This window comes from Aotus nancymaae, unplaced genomic scaffold (genome assembly GCF_030222135.1).
Source record: "Aotus nancymaae isolate 86718 unplaced genomic scaffold, 86718_ANA_hifiasm-v0.15.2.pri h1tg000040l, whole genome shotgun sequence".
In the NCBI taxonomy this organism is placed as follows: domain Eukaryota; kingdom Metazoa; phylum Chordata; class Mammalia; order Primates; family Aotidae; genus Aotus; species Aotus nancymaae.
The window spans coordinates 102,070,080-102,086,362 of record NW_026988454.1 but is presented as its reverse complement, the minus strand read 5'-3'; the positions used below and the strand labels follow the sequence as shown (position 1 = coordinate 102,086,362).

General features: G+C 37.2%; 1 protein-coding gene across 1 annotated transcript in view; it reads right to left on the bottom strand.

The window, feature by feature from the left end:
- Positions 1-16,283, bottom strand: part of EYS (eyes shut homolog) — a 2,025,572-nt gene that overhangs the window by 51,717 nt on the left and 1,957,572 nt on the right. Inside the window, 1 exon segment of the mRNA XM_021676159.2 lies at positions 14,147-14,321. Coding sequence (XP_021531834.2) covers positions 14,147-14,321 — 175 coding nt within the window.

The window sequence follows — 16,283 nt, the reverse complement described above, 5'->3', positions numbered from 1 at the left end:
TCCTTTTAAGGAGAGAACTGTGTTTGGGAAACTGCATGAGCTGCTTGGAGTAGATGGTAGGCCCTGGTTGCATTGGGATGAACATGAGCCTAGACAGCAAAATAAGACGATAAATGACTCTGCCTGAGACAAGGAAGGAAATATGGTTTGTTTTAACTTACAGACTCAGTTGGAGCAAAGAAAAGCAAAGGACAGAAGACAAAAAACTGGAGTGGAATTGCCATGTACTTACTGCAGTGGTGGGGAGACCAAAAGACAAGTTGGAAGTTGTTTAGGTGGCCATGATACAAACCTTTGCCTACAACATTTTCACCTCTCCCCACCCCCTGCAGCAATCCAAACAATCTGATCTAAAAGTGTAAATAGCTTTGTTAATTTGATAGAAATTAAAGAAGTTGATTGTAGCGTTTAGGCATCTGTGATATGGAATAGTCAGCATGGGTAAAAGACAAACTAGAGACGACTTGAGAACATAAACCTTTCTTTTGGAATATTCACAATTTATGTAGCTCTCAAGAGTCTGGTAGAAAGTAACTGACATCTGAGTTATAAAAAGACCAAGAGAGAAAAGAGGTTACTCTTAAGCCACAGTGTAGGGAGGCTTGATGAAAATCTACAGTGAATTCTTACCTCTGACTCTTATTTTCCAGCTACTTAAATAATAAAGAAACAGAAAATGTGAGCTTATTTTAGAATCTACACTCTTCAAGTAAGTTTTCCATATTTTCTGATTATGGAAAGATAATTTTCTGAAAATGTCTCAACTTTGGCCAGTGGGAGTCTCTTTAAGTTGGCTCCTGTTGTGTTTTAAAATAACCATAGTTATCTTTGTTAACATTCTTGCTTTCAGGCATAAAAGGATATCCAGGTTTATGTCCTATATTTTCTCTCCTAGAGCTGAGTGTATAATTCTCTAAGAAGTCTTCATTCATTTTAGTGGAAAATGGTATTTGGAGATGAGTTTTGGCACTAGAGGTGTTCATTGATACTGAGTTATTATTGTTTCTAAATCTTTTTAGTGGATAGAGCTGGGAAATTTTTTTAAAAGAGAAAGTTTTTTTTTTTTTTTTTTTGAGATGGAGTCTTGCTCTGTTGCCCAGGCTGGAGTACAATGGCGTGATCTCAGCTCACTGCAGCCTCTGTCTCCCAGGTTCAAATGATTATTCTGCCTTAGCCTCCTGAGCAGAAATTTGAGTAATGAGTTCATACATTAATTCCAGTTTATATTAAGGATTAGAAGGATTTTTACTTCTTTGATTTTATGCCTAGATCTTTTTCATGCTGAAAATTCTAGTTCCTAATGATTAATATTAACATAATTATTCACTTGATTTATATATATTTATCTGTTACATAAATGTATTGCTATTTGGGTATTTTTATCTGTAGTTTCAAAATAACAATATAAATGTTACCGCTAACATCAAGACTACAGGATTCAATAGATTATCTTTATGGTGCTTTTTGTCTTTAGGCTATAATCTGCTGTATAGTCAAAATACTGTGTTTTAAAATCAGTTGAACTAAATCTTGTCTGCTTGGTTATGCTGCCAACTTGAAAACTTGAAGTACAGTTGAATTTATTCATTTCCTTGTTTTCCTTCAGTATTTTAAAATTGGTCTTTTTCTTTTTTATTTACCATGTGAAACATTTTAACTGCTTCCAAATAAAAATTATAAAGCAAATGATAGTTAGAAAGCCTAACTTTTATCCTGTTACTATTTCTTGTTTTCTCCCTCACCTATGTGTGTGTGTAATCTTGCATTTTTTTCTTAGAAAAATGTGAGTATATTTGTGTGAGTATATTTATGTTTTTATATTTGTTTATCTATATCTATAATCCCCCTTTTTGACATGTTTCTTTATCCTGATTTTTTCACTTAATAAGTCCTGAGAATCACTCCACAGCAACATATAAAGTCCTTTTGTTATATATGTAAATTCCTCTATTATATAAATATTCCTTAGCTTTTTCAACCAAATACCTAGTGATGAACAATTGGGCAGTTTCCAGTCTTTGTTTTAACAAATAGAGAAATTAGTTTGCTCTAATACATAATAGTGTCTGCTTCTCTGCAGCTTCACTAATATTAAACATTTTTCAAGATTTTTTGCCAACTGTATAGGTGAGAAAAATTATCTATCTAAAATTGGAATTTCTAAAAGACAGAGTTAAAGGCAATTCCATGGAAGTAACGAGTACTCTTTCAAGGAAGCAACAGTGAGAGAGAAGCAAAGGGAGGAGGAAAAAAGGAGAACTAGTACAAGGTAATGAGTTCCCAAGTTGGCCATAGCTCCAGAAGAAACGCAGCTCATTGCTTGGTAAGGAGGAAAGGGTGTTTCTTGGAAGGGGGGATAGAGTAGTACAATTAATCTGATTACTATGCAGAGAGAAAAAGTATAGCAGGAAGAGACAGGTTGATAACAGTCATGTACACCTTGACAGCAGATTAAAATTTTGCATTTTGCAGCATTGGCAATGGAAAACCAGGAAACATTTTGAGCAGGAAAATAATTTAAAGCAAAGAGGATTTTAGGAAGATTCAACCTGGATTAAGGTAAGGAGTGTTTAGGGAACAGGTCAGTAGTTGGAAAACAATTACATGTCCAGCCGAGGAGTAATAGGAGACTGAATTAAACATTGTTGGACAAAATATATAGAAGAAGACAATCTGGGCAAAAGACACTTGATTTTGGAACTCTGGCAGACCTGAGAAAATCTATTATTGGGTTCTAGGGGTTTGTAAAAGTGTTATATGATATGTACATTTTTGTGTTCCAAATATGTTCAGTTTTTAGGAGAAAGGATTTTTAGCTTTAACCTGATGCTCAAAGGCATCTCTGAGAAAAAAAAATAAGCAAATCCTGAATCAATGAGATTTTGTGATCAGTGATAGATGTATGTTATAAATAAGCTTCATTTATGGACTTAATGTAAATCCTTGATACATTTTACATTTTTGCAACCACATTCTTCTAATTCCCATTGTACTTACTGTCTGTGCCACTCACTTTAAGATACAACTAACATATAACTTTTTTTTAGTTTTGTTTTTCCTGCACTGTATTTTTCTTTTTGAGACAGTCTTGTTGTCCAGGCTGGAGTGCAGTGGTGCGATCTTGGCTCACTGCAACCTCCACCTCCCAGTTTCAAGTGATTCTCCTGCCTCAGCCTCCTGAGTAGCTACGATTACAGGCACCTGCCACCATGCCCGACTAATTTTTGTATTTTTGGTGGAGACGGGGTTTCGCCATGTTGGCCAGGCTGGTCTTGAATTCCTAGATGATCCACCCACCTAGGCCTCCTGAAGTGCTGGGATTACAGGTGTGAGCCACCGCGCCTGACCTACCTGTGCTTTTTGAAAGGGACACATTTGCATATTGTCCTCAGTCACAGGTTACTTTACAACATGGTGACTATGGTTAGTAACAATGTCTTGTGTTTCTGAGAAAAAATTTTAAATATTCTCATCAGAAAAAGTTATAAATATGTGAGGTAATACTTATGTTAATTAGCTCATTTGAGCCACTCTACAGTGTAAACATATTTTGAAACATCATGTTCTACCTGATAAATATATCCAATTTTTGTCAATTAAGAAAATAAAGGAAAAAAGTACAACTTAAATAAAATAAAACTTTCTTAAAAACACTTGTTTTTTTGTTTTTTTTGTTTTTTTTTGAGATGGAGTCTCACTCTGTCCTCCGGGCTGAAGTGCAGTGGCCTGATCTTGGCTCACTGCAAACTCTGCCTCCCGGGTTAAAATGATTCTCCTGACTCAGCTTCCTGAGTAACTGTGATTACAATTACCCACCATGATGCCTGGCTAATTCTTGTATTTTTAGTAGAGACAGGGTTTCACCATGTTGACCAGGCTGGTCTCGAACTCCCGACCTCTGATGATCCGCCTGTCTCGGCCTCCGAAAGTGCTGGGATTACAGGTGTGAGCCACTGTGTCCAGCCAAAAACATCTATTAAGCTAGACATGGTGGAAGAAATTTGCAAAAATATAAAATAATATCTTTCTTCTCACTAAACATTTTTGGTTTGGAATCAAATAGCCATTTCATTAAAGCACTTTATTTATTTAAAAAAAAAAAAAAAAAGACACCTACCAAGCACTTGCACATGCAGGATTAAGAACTAAACCCCTTTATTTTTTACTTAAAAATTTTGTTTTGATGTAATTCTTTTCTTTTTTATCCTTGGCAACTAAGAACAGAAAAAGTTTTCTGTTTCTTTGTTGCATCAGAGTTCATCCCAGGAGCGTAAAGTCCTGAAATGAACTCTGCCTTATGATACTCACATTTGAGAAATTCCATTAGAACACAGATGGATCTGTGTGTGCTGATGAACTTGGAGCAGGAGAGCAGGGCTTTCAGCACTTTACCAGGGCCGTGCACACATTGGAAACCTTATCAGGCCCCAATTCTCTCTCTACTTGGAACAAGACTTTCCCTTATGTACCAAAACAATGCCTCCCATCCCAGCTGAGAGGAAGGGAACTAAAGGGAGCATTTTGAGTTGTTATTTTAAATTTATAACATGAAACTATTCATTATTAAGACATTTTGATCAGCTTTGAGGTTTTGCTTTTAAAATTGATTCTAAGCACCGTAAAATTGGTGCTTCTGTGTTGGGGCTTGCCTCTTGAGCATTTAACAAAGGTTTCATACAGTGTGTTAGTTATTTTTCAGGAAAAGATTAAACTTTAGCTTTGAGCTGTCTATAAAGTTACCTAGAAATTCAATTTAATATTACCTGCTTCAGTTGAAAAATAAAGTGTAGAGCTGTATAAAATTAAGAGTCTGAGATTAGGAGGACAGAAATCAACTTCTTAAACACTTTTGGAAAGTATATTAGAAAGCACAATTTTTTTTTTTTTTTTTTTTTTTTTTTTTTTTTTGAGACGGAGTTTCGCTCTTGTTACCCAGGCTGGAGTGCAATGGCGCGATCTCGGCTCACCGCAACCTCTGCCTCCTGGGTTCAGGCAATTCTCCTGTCTCAGCCTCCTGAGTAGCTGGGACTACAGGCACGCGCCACCATGCCCAGCTAATTTTTTGTATTTTTAGTAGAGACAGGGTTTCACCATGTTGACCACGATGGTCTCGATATCTTGACCTCGTGATCCACCCACCTTGGCCTCCCAAAGTGTTGGGATTACAGGCGTGAGTCACCACGCCCAGCCAATATTTTTTTCTTTAAAGGAGGTATTCTTACTATTGAGATTAGAAAAGAATTATTTTAAACTGTCAAAAGGAATGAAATTCTTTAAACTGCTGCTGCCATTGGATCTGAATATCTATGAATGAGAGCCTTAATATTATTGAACAGCTTTATAAAAGTATAATTTACTTACCATAAAACTCTCCTGTTTTAAGTTCGCGGATCTGTGAATTTAACGTTATTAAACAATGGTCACAAGGGCTACTTCTGGCTCTACAGTAAATCTTTACAGTTAGTAATTATTATAGTAAATATTTTGTGATCATTTAAACAAGAGGATCCCAAAACTGGTCACAGTTTTGATAAGAAAAATTTTTAGAATCCTGTAAGCAGACTTGCCAGATGTATCATTCCCACTGTACATTATTGCTTAAGTCTATTTGTTTTTCAAATTAAGGCCCTCATGTTTGACTCCGAGATACTGCTTTCCACCTACACGGCAATCTATGAAATCCCCAGGATATGTGTTATGAAGAAAGATATTTCCAATTTGGAGAAAATAATTTCTCCAATTGGATGTGCTGATTGAAGATAATTTCAATGTTATTGTTATTTTTAAATTTAGACAAAATGAACAGATTACCACCAGTAGATAAAGAACTAATTAACACTTTTGTTACCTCATTAAAATTATTCACTGTTTTTTTTTTTTTAAATTGTACTTTAGATTGTGGGATACATGTGCAGATCATACAGAATTGTTACATAGGTACATACAAGGCAATGTGGTTTGCTGCCTCCATCCCCCCGTCACCTGTGTCTGTCATTTCTCCCCATTTTATCCCTCCTCAAACTCCCCACCCCCCTCTTCCCCTCCCCTAGTCCCCCAACAGACCTCAGTGTGTGATGCTCCCCTCCCTGTGTCCATGTGTCCTCATTGTTCAACACCCGCCTATGAGTGAGAACATGCGGTGTTTGATTTTCTTGTGTCAGTTTGCTGAGAATGATGGTTTCCAGATTCATCCATGTCCCTATAAAGGACAGGAACTTATCCTTTTATAAGTTCCTGCATAGTATTCTATGGTGTATATGTGCCACATTTTCCTTGTCCAATCTATCATGGATGGGCATTTGGGTTGGTTCCAGGTCTTTGCTATTTTAAACAGTGCTGCAATGAACATATGTGTGCATGTATCTTTATAACAGAATGATTTATAATCCTTTGGATATATACCCAGTAATGGGATTGCTGGGTCAAATGGAATTTCTATTTCTAGGTCCTTGAGGAATCGCCACACTGTCTTCCACAATAGTTGAACTAATTTACACTCCCACCAAGAGTGTAAAAGTGTTCCTATTTCTCCACATCCTCTCCAGCATCTGTTGTCTCCAGATTTCTTAATGATTGCCATTCTAACTGGCGTGAGATGGTATCTCAATGTGGTTTTGATTTGCATTTCTCTAACGACCAGTGATGATGAGCATTTCTTCATATATTTGTTGGCCTCATATATGTCTTCTTTTGAAAAGTGTCTGTTCATATCTGTTGCCCACTTTTGAATGGAGCTGTTTGTTTTTTTCTTGTAAATCTCTTTTAGTTCCTTGTGGATTCTGGATATTGGCCCTTTGTCAGATGGGTAGATTGCAAAATATTTTTCCCATTCTGTTGGTTGCTGGTTCACTCTAATGATTGTTTCTTTTGCTGTGCAGAAGCTCTGGAGTTTGATTAGATCCCATTTGTCTATTTTGGCTTTTGTTGCCAATGCTTTTGGTGTTTTAGTCATGAAGTCCTTGCCTATGTCTATGTCCTGAATGGTTTTGCCTAGGTTTTCTTTTAGGGTTTTTTATGGTGTTACTTCTTATGTTTAAATCTTTAATCCATCTGGAGTTAATTTTAGTGTAAGGTGTCAGGAAGGGATCCAGTTTCTGTTTTCTGCACATAGCTAGCCAGTTATACCAACACCATGTATTAAACAGGGAATCATTTCCCCATTGCTTCTTTTTGTCAGGTTTGTCAAAGATCAGATGCTTGTAGATGTGTGGCATTGCCTCTGAGGCTGTCTGTTCTGTTGGTCTATATCTCTGTTTTGGTGCCAGTACCATGCTGTTTTGATTACTATAGCTTTATAGTATAGTTTGAAGTCAGGTAGCATGATGCCTCCAGCTTTGTTCTTTTTGCTTAGGATTGTCTTGGCTATGCGGGCTCTCTTTTGGTTCCATATGAAGTTTAAGGTGGTTTTTTCCAGTTCTGTGAAGAAGGTCATTGGTAGCTTGATGGGGATAGCGTTGAATCTGTAAACTACTTTGGGCAGTATGGCCATTTTCACAATATTGATTCTTCCTAACCATGAGCATGGAATTTTTCTCCATCTGTTTGTGTTCTCTCTTATTTTGTTGAGCAGTGGTTTGTAGTTCTCCTTGAAGAGGTCCTTTACATTAATTTCTAGTTGTATTCCTAGGTATTTTATTCTCTTTGTAGCTATTGTGAATGGGAGTTTGCTCTTGATTTGGTTCTCTTTTAGTCTGTTATTGGTGTATAGGAATGCTTGTGATTTATGCACATTGATTTTGTATCCTGAGACTTTGCTGAAGTTGCTTATCAGTTTAAGGAAATTTTGGGCTGAGACAATGGGGTCTTTTAAGTATACAATCATGTTGTCTACAAATAGAGACAATTTGACTTCTTCCTTTCCTAATTGAAGACGCTTCATTTCTTTTTCTTGCCTGATTGCTCTGGCTAGAACTTCCAATACTATATTGAATAGGAGTGGTGAGAGAGGGCATCCTTGTCTAGTGCCAGATTTCAAAGGGAATGCTCCCAGTTTTTGCCCATTCAGGATGATATTGGCTGTGGGTTTGTCATAAGCAGCTTTTATTATTTTGAGATACGTTCCATCTATACCTAGTTTATTTAGAGTTTTTAGCATAAAGGACTGTCGAATTTTGTCAAAGACCTTCTCTGCATCTATTGAGATAATCGTGGTTTTTGTCTTTGGTTCTGCTTATGTGGTGGATTATGTTTATAGACTTGCGTATGTTGAACCAGCCTTGCATCCCCAGGATGAAGCCTACTTGATCATGGTGGATAAGCTTTTTGATGTGCTGTTGTAATCGGTTTGCCAGTATTTTATTGAAGATTTTTGCATCTATGTTCATCATGGATATTGGCCTGAAGTTTTATTTTTTTTGTTGAGTCTCTGCTTAGTTTTGGTATCAGGATGATGTTGGTCTCATAAAATGATTTGGGAAGGATTACCATCTTTTTGGATTGTTTGGAATAGTTTCAGAAGGAGTGATACCAGCTCCTCTTTTCATGTCTGGTAGAATTCAGCTGTGAACCCATCTGGACCTGGGCTTTTTTTCATTGGTAGGCTATTAATTGCTGCCTGAACTTCAGACCTTGTTATTGGTCTATTCAGGGTTTTGACTTTTTCCTGGCTTAGGCTTGGGAGAGTTTTAAGTGTCCAGGGATTTATCCATTTCTTCCAGGTTTACTGGTTTATGTGCATAGAGCTGTTTGTAGTAATCTCTGATTGTAGTTTGTATTTCAGTGGAATCAGTGGTGATATCCCCTTTATCGTTTTTTATTGCATCTATTTGGTTCTTCTCTCTTTTCTTTTTTATTAATCTGACTAGTGATCTGTCTATTTTGTTGATCTTTTCAAAAAACCAGGTCCTGGATTTATTGATTTTTTTGAAGGGTTTTTGTATCTCTATCTCCTTCAGTTCTGCTTTGACCTTAGTTATTTCTTGCCTTCTGCTAGTTTTGAGATTTTTTGATCTTCCTCTTCTAACTCTTTCAATTTTGATGATAGGGTGTCTATTTTCGATCTTTCCTTGCTTCTCATGTGGGCATTTATTACTATAAATTTTCCTCTACTCAGTGCTTTAAATGTGTCCCAAAGATTCTGGTATGTTGTGTCTTTGTTCTCATTGGTTTTGAAGAACATCTTTATTTCTGCCTTCATTTCATTGTTTATCTAGTCAACATTCAAGAGCCAGTTGTTCATTTTCCATGACGTTGTGTGGTTCTGAGTTAGTTTCTTAATCCTAAGTTCTAATTTGATTGCACTGAGGTCTGAGAGACTTTTTGTTATGATTTCTGTTCTTTTGCATTTGCTGAGGAATGATTTACTTCCAATTATGATTTTAGAGTAGGTGCGATGTGGTGCTGAGAAGAATGTATATTCTGTGGATTTGGGGTGGAGAGTTCTGTAGATGTCTATTAGGTTGCTTGGTCCAGGTCTGAGTTCAAGTCCTGGATATCCTTGTTAATTTTCTGTCTCATTGATCTGTCTAATATTGACAGTGGAGTGTTAAAGTCTCCCACTATTATCATGTGGGAGTCTAAGTCTCTTTGTAGGTCATCAAGAACTTGCTTTATGTATCTTGGTGCGCCTGTACTGGGTGTGTATATATTTAGGATTGTCAGCTCTTCTTGTTTCATTGATCCTTTTACCATTATATAATGCCCTTCTTTGTCTCTTTTGACTTTTGTTGGTTTAAAGTCTATTTTATCAGAGACTAGGATTGCAAGTCCTGCTTTTTCTTTGCTCTCCATTTGCTTGGTAAATTTTCCTCCATCCCTTTATTTTGAGCCTATGTGTCCTTGCATGTGAGATGGATTTCCTGGATATAGCATACCGATGGATTTTGACTTTTTATCCAATTTGCCAGTCTGTGTCTCTTGATTAGGGCATTTAGCCCATTTACATTTAAGGTTAGTATTGTTATGTGTGAATTTGATCCTGCTATTTTGATGCTAGCTGGTTGTTTTGCCTATTAGTTGATGCAGTTTCTTCATTGTGTCAATGCTCTTTATCATTTGATATGTTTTTGGAGTGACTGGTACTGGTTTTTCCTTTCTATATTTAGTGCTTCTTTCAGGAGATCTTGTAAGGCAGGCCTGGTGGTAATGAAATCTCTCAGTAATTGCTTGTTCTTAAAGGATTTTATTTATCCTTTGCTTATGTAGCTTAGTTTGGCTGGATATGAAATTCTAGGTTGAAAGTTCTTTTCTTTAAGGATGTTGAATATTGACCCCCACTCTCTTCTGGCTTGTAGGGTTTCTTCTGAGAGATCTGCTCTGAGTCTGATGGGCTTCCCTTTGTGAGTAACCTAACCTTTCTCTCTGGCTGCTCTTTGCATTTTTTCCTTCATTTCAATCTTGGTGAATCCGATGATTATGTGCCTTCAGGTTGCTCTTCTTGAGGAATATCTTTGTGGTATTTTTTATATTTCCTGGACTTGAATGTTGGCCTGCCTTGCTAGGTTAGGGAAGTTCTCCTGGATAGCATCCTGAAGAGTGCTTTCTAGCTTGGATTCATTTTCTTTGTCACATTTAGGTATATCTATCAACTTACATTATGTCTTTTCACATAATCCCTGATTTCATGGTGGTTTTATTCATTGCTTTGCACTCTTTTTTCTCTATTCTTGCCTTCTCATTTTATTTCATTGAGTTGATCTTCAGTCTCTGATATCCTTTCTTCTGCTTTGTCGATTCGGCTATTGAAACTTGTGTATACTTCACGAAGTCCTTGTGTTGCATTTTTCAGCTCCATCAGGTCATTTATATTCTCTAAGCTGTTTATTCTCATTAGCATTTCATCTAACCTTTTTTCAAGGTTCTTAGTTTTTTTGCATTGGGTTAGAACTTGTTCTTTTAGCTCAGAGAAGTTTGTTATTACCCACCTTCTGAAGCCTGTTTCTGTCAATTCATCAGACTCATTCTCCATCCAGCTTTGATCCTTTCCTCATGTGGAGTTGTGATCCCTTGGAGAAGGAGAGGCATTCTGATTTTTGGTGTTTTCATCCTTTTTGTGCTCATTTCTTCCCATGTTTGTGGATTTATCTACCTGTGGTCTTTGTAGTTGGTGACATTCTGATGGGGTCTCTAAGTGGACGTCCTTTTTGTTGATGTTGAAGTTATTTCTTTCTGTTTTTGTATTTTCCTTCTAACTGTCAGGCCCCTCTGCTGTAGGCCTGCTGGAGATCCATTCCAGATCCTGCTTGCCTGGGGATCACCCACGGGGGCTGAAGAACTCTAAGGGTTGCTGCCAGTTTCTTTTTCTGTTATCTTCATCTCAGAAGGGTACCCACCAGATGTCAGCTTGAGCTCTCCTTTGCGAGATGTCTCTTTGGATATACAGGGGTTGGGGGCTGCTTGAGGAGACAGTCTGTCCCTTATAGGAGCTCAAATGCTGAGCTGGGAGGTCTGTTGTTCCATTCAGAGCATCTGGGCAGGTGCGTTTACGTCTGCTGCAGTGGAATTCATAAACGCCTTTTCCCCCAGGTTATCTGTCCTGAGCAGGTTGGGCTTTATTGAGAAGTTCCTGACATGCTGCTGCCTTTTTTCAGAGATGCTCTGCCCAGTAAGGTGGTAGTCTAGCCACAGTCTGCCAGCAGAAGCATTACTAAGCTGCTGCAGGCTCTGCACCGCTGCTGTGTGAACTTCCTGTTAGAACTGCCTCAGTAATGGTGGACTGCCTCAGTAATAGCGGCCTGCCTCAGTAATAGTGGACTGCCTTGGTAATGGCTGATGCCCTTTCCCCCACTGAGTTGGACTGTCCCAGGTTCATCTGCACTTGCTGCAAAACTCTCAATCCAGAGCATTTCAGATTGCTGGTCTTTGTTGGGGGTGGGACCCACTGAGCCATATCACCTGGCTCCCTGTGTCAGCCCTGTTTTTTTTTTCAGTTGAATGGGTGCCTCTGTATCCAGGTGTTCCAGGTGCCTGTTGAAATGGCTGCCTGGATTTGTGTGAGTTTTTGTGCGGAGACCCACAGTGCCAGCTGAAACAGCCATGCTGGAAACTCATGGTGCTTTTCAGTTCGGGAAACTCCTGGTCTGTGGACAGTAAAAACTCATTTGGAAATGTGGTGATCACTCACCCTCTGCGCTCTTCTCACTGGAAACTGCACTCCAGAGCTGTTCCTATTTGGCCATCTTGGATCTCCCTTCACTGTTTTTCAGTTCATTTCTTACTATTTAGATTCTGGAGAGAATCTTGACCCAGGAAATGGAAGATCCGGTTTTGGGTCCTCCTGTACTACTCACAGGGTGCTCATACATCCTCTTGAATTACTAGTTTCTGGGACTCATTTTTCTCCTATAAAATTGAAATTAGGATACTGGCCTTGAGTAATTTAGAAGGTTTTAGTGATGAGCAATGGAAATAATATATGAAAAATGCTTTGTTTCCCACAAAGTCCTGTGCAATTGTAAGGTATTATGTTTAATATCAGAACTCTAGAAAACTTCTGTATTAATCAAAATAATCTGCAAATGGTTCTAAGTACCTATCTATACTTGGCACTATATATTCCAAGATAAATATATATGGTTCTTAGGTTTAAACTGTTAAGACTGTTTGGTCCACATGGAATAATGTAGGGTGGGGATGGATTCCCCACCTTCACCTTCAACTTCATGTGCTTTCCCTATTGCCACTTTCTAGATCCCTGTTTATTATCACATCAAAAAATAATAAAAATAGGCTGGGCACAATGACTCACGCCTGTAACCCCAGCAGTTTGGGAGGCTGAGGCGGGTGGATCACTAGGTCAGGAGATTGAGACCATCCTGGCCAACATGGTGAAACCCAATCTCTACTAAAGTACAAAAACAAAACAAAACAAAACTAGCCAGGCGTCGTGGCATGTGCCTGCAGTTCCAGCTACTCAAAAAGATGAAGCAGGGAATTACTTGAACCTGGGAGGCGGAGGCTGCAGTGAAACGAGATTGTGCTGCTGCACCCCAGCCTGGTGACAGAGCAAGACTCCATCTCAATAATAATAATAATAATAATAAATAATAGTAATAACAAAAATGTGTAGTATTAACACTTGAAGAATGACTGCAACTCTTTAGATAAAGTGAAGTAAACTTGTGCTTCTAATTAAGGTTAGTCTAGAGCAAATTAGAATGCATACTTTGTAAAGCAAGCTAAAGGCTTCATTAAAAATTATAGAGCAGTAATGATACAATTATAGTGGTAAAACTAATGCCAAAAGGTATTGCTCTGTGATGGTGGCATCCCAAGCTTTAGATTTTGTCCTCAGTAATTCCTTGGCTGAGTCAAACTATACGTTTCTTTTTCTTCAAACATTTTACTGTGACTAGCAGTTGTTTGAGCTTTGCTTTTGACCATTTTCTAGTGAGGAGGTGGAGGGAAATTGATCAGGGAGGGTAAGAGATTCACTCATGTCTTTTAAAACTACACCTTCTTCAGGTTAGACTCTGCACTCCAGGGGAAACTCTGACACTCCACTTTCGCAGCTGCTTTGCAGGGAGCCAGTGTTCCTGGTGAAGCATATTATGCGTTCTGATGTGTCCTGTGGGAAGCATTTTGACAAATCTCTCTTTAGCTGTGTTATACATGTATGAGGCATAAGAAATTTGTGAGTAGCTAGAGTGTAAGACATTGAATGACAGAGTGCTTACTTCCTCTTTATTTAGCATATTCCCAGAATCCCTCATATACTACCTTTGCATAGACGAGATGCTCAGCAAAAGGAATTATTAATATAGAAACATTTCCTTTCTTTTTTCCTTGTCACTCAATGGGTCCATGTTGATTTCATACTAAAGTAGTTCAGAAGTCAATTGTGTAGCTTTACTATTGCCCTTTCTAAAGGGACTCAGACCTACATACAAAAGCAAATCTCAGTATGTAAGCCTTTGCGTGGTTAACATTTCTGTCTACTGCCTCAGTGCTATGGATTTAAGTGATAATTTTCATGGTGACTGGAATGAGATGTAGTGATTCATCATTGTTGTTTAACAGAACTAAGATGGCATAAATACTGTGCTGATCCTATTTCTAGTTGCCTTCACCTGTCCACCCATCATCTAACAAGTCTACATAAGAACATTTTAAATATATGCATCTGTTTGTGTCCCTAGTTTGTACAAATAGAATACCAGTTAGAATGCAAACAACCTGCTACTTTCTTTCCTAATAATGTCATACTTACTAAACAGTAGATCCACTCTCTATGCATGTCCCACCATTGCCACATTTCATTAAACTGCAGGGAGAAGTATGGCACTGGCCAACACTGCGTCCAGCATTTGGGTGGCCCTCAGGATTTCCCAGGTCTCTGAAATGGCCATCCTTCTCAGTGCGAACTTGAAGAGTGAAAATACAACCTTGAAGAAAGGCAAAAACACGTCATGTTAACAAACAGAATTAGATAAAACAAGAAGACAATTATTTTTCATTTTTAAAGAAAGTTTTTCAAAATACAGTAATACATGTAAATTTTAAAAGAAATATGAGAAGACAGAAATGCACAGAGAAAATTTTTTTTAAAAAGTCATTCATTATATCATCACTTCAGAGAAGACAACTATTAACATTTTGGTGTGTGTGCGTGTATGTGTGTGTGCATGTGTGTGTGTGTGTGTGTGTGTGGTATTTGATTTTTTCTATGCTTAGTCATATTTTCTTTTAAACAAAAATGTAATCTGTGTTAAGCTGTAGAAAATATAATATTATACCATAAAAGTTGATCATAAATACCATTAACTTTTCTCTTGTAGTAGTAACTATTTTAAAATTATGGCATAATATTTCCTTATATCAAAATATATTTAATAAGCCTATAATTGTTGTACCATTGACTCATTTACACTTTTTGCTATTAGAAATCAAGTTGTAATGAATATCTTATGTGTATATCTTTGTGCGTTTTAAAATTATTTTCTTAGTACACATTCCTAGAAGTAGAATTACTAGGGTAAAAGATACAGATGTTTTGAAGTATGCCCAAGTGTCCCCCATAGATATTTTTCACAACTGGACTGAGCACACTGGGATACCCCCTTCTTCACAGGCACTACCATGCATGGGATCACCATTCCATTTCATTTTTACATGCGATAGCTGATAAAATACTATTTTCCTATTTTTAGTTGGGTATCAAAAATCTTTTAAGAAATCTTTTGGTCATTCATAATATATATCATAATTTGTATTTATAGTACATAAAGAGAATCTCTTTATATAACAAGCGCATTAGCTATTTGTGATCTATTGTAAATAAACTTTCCCCAGTTTAATGTTTGCCACTCAATTTTGCTTATGGCAGTGTTTTTATTTTTTTAGGTAAAGAAGTTTATATTTATGTTGTCACATTTTCTCTTTTTTCTTTCAGAGATTTTGCCTTTGTACACATCTTTAAAGGAACTTTTGTGCCCCAAGATTAGATAAATATATATAAACAAAAAGGATAGTTCAGTGAAGAATTTGAAATGGAAGTGTTGGAATCTTGACATGTATTGTAATTTTACTCTTCTCCTTTAGCAGTTACTTAGAGTTTATTTGTGAAGTTCTTTCAAATAAATAGGAGCTTCAACCATAAATAAGGTCTCTAAAATGATAAAGGAAAGGCAAGATTGAATTTTATTTTCAAAACATTTTAAAAAACTAAAAGCATGAAGTAATTTCTCATAGTGAACAAAATGGGTTCAGTTTTGGAAGGTAGAGAATGTACTTTCCAACTTAGTTTTCACTGGCACTTTTATTGACAAGCACCGTTCTCAGCATGTATCAATATTTTCTCATTACGAGAGAGCAGTGATTATTTTTCCTCAGGGTTAATCTTTGTCCTTCCTCAAAGTACTGCCATTTACTATTACACACACACACATCACCAAAAATACTGTACTGACTATAGAAATGAATGAATGCTAGCTGCTTTACAAATGAATAACCAACAAGCTCAATCAACAAAGCAGGGTTTCCTATGCCTTTTGCAGAGTGAAATGCACTTTGCAGAGAGCAAAAATATAAGTAGGTAACGGAGTAAGGGGAGTCTGAGTTCAGATATGATCTCTGCCACATAATGGCTAGATAATGCAGTCTAACTGAAGCTAATATTTTTAGCTTTAAGATGGAGACCAAAGTAGCTATTTCCTGAGTTAGGAGGAATAAATAATATATATATAAACTATCTGTGCAATACCTATAAATTAGTAGGTCCTCGGTTCCACACCGCTATTCCACATTCTATCATACCGTCTCAGATATTTTCTACTTCTACTTCATAAAATTGCAGATTTCTTCTAGCAAAAACTATAGGATGCTAATACTGAATTTTTAAATTTTTT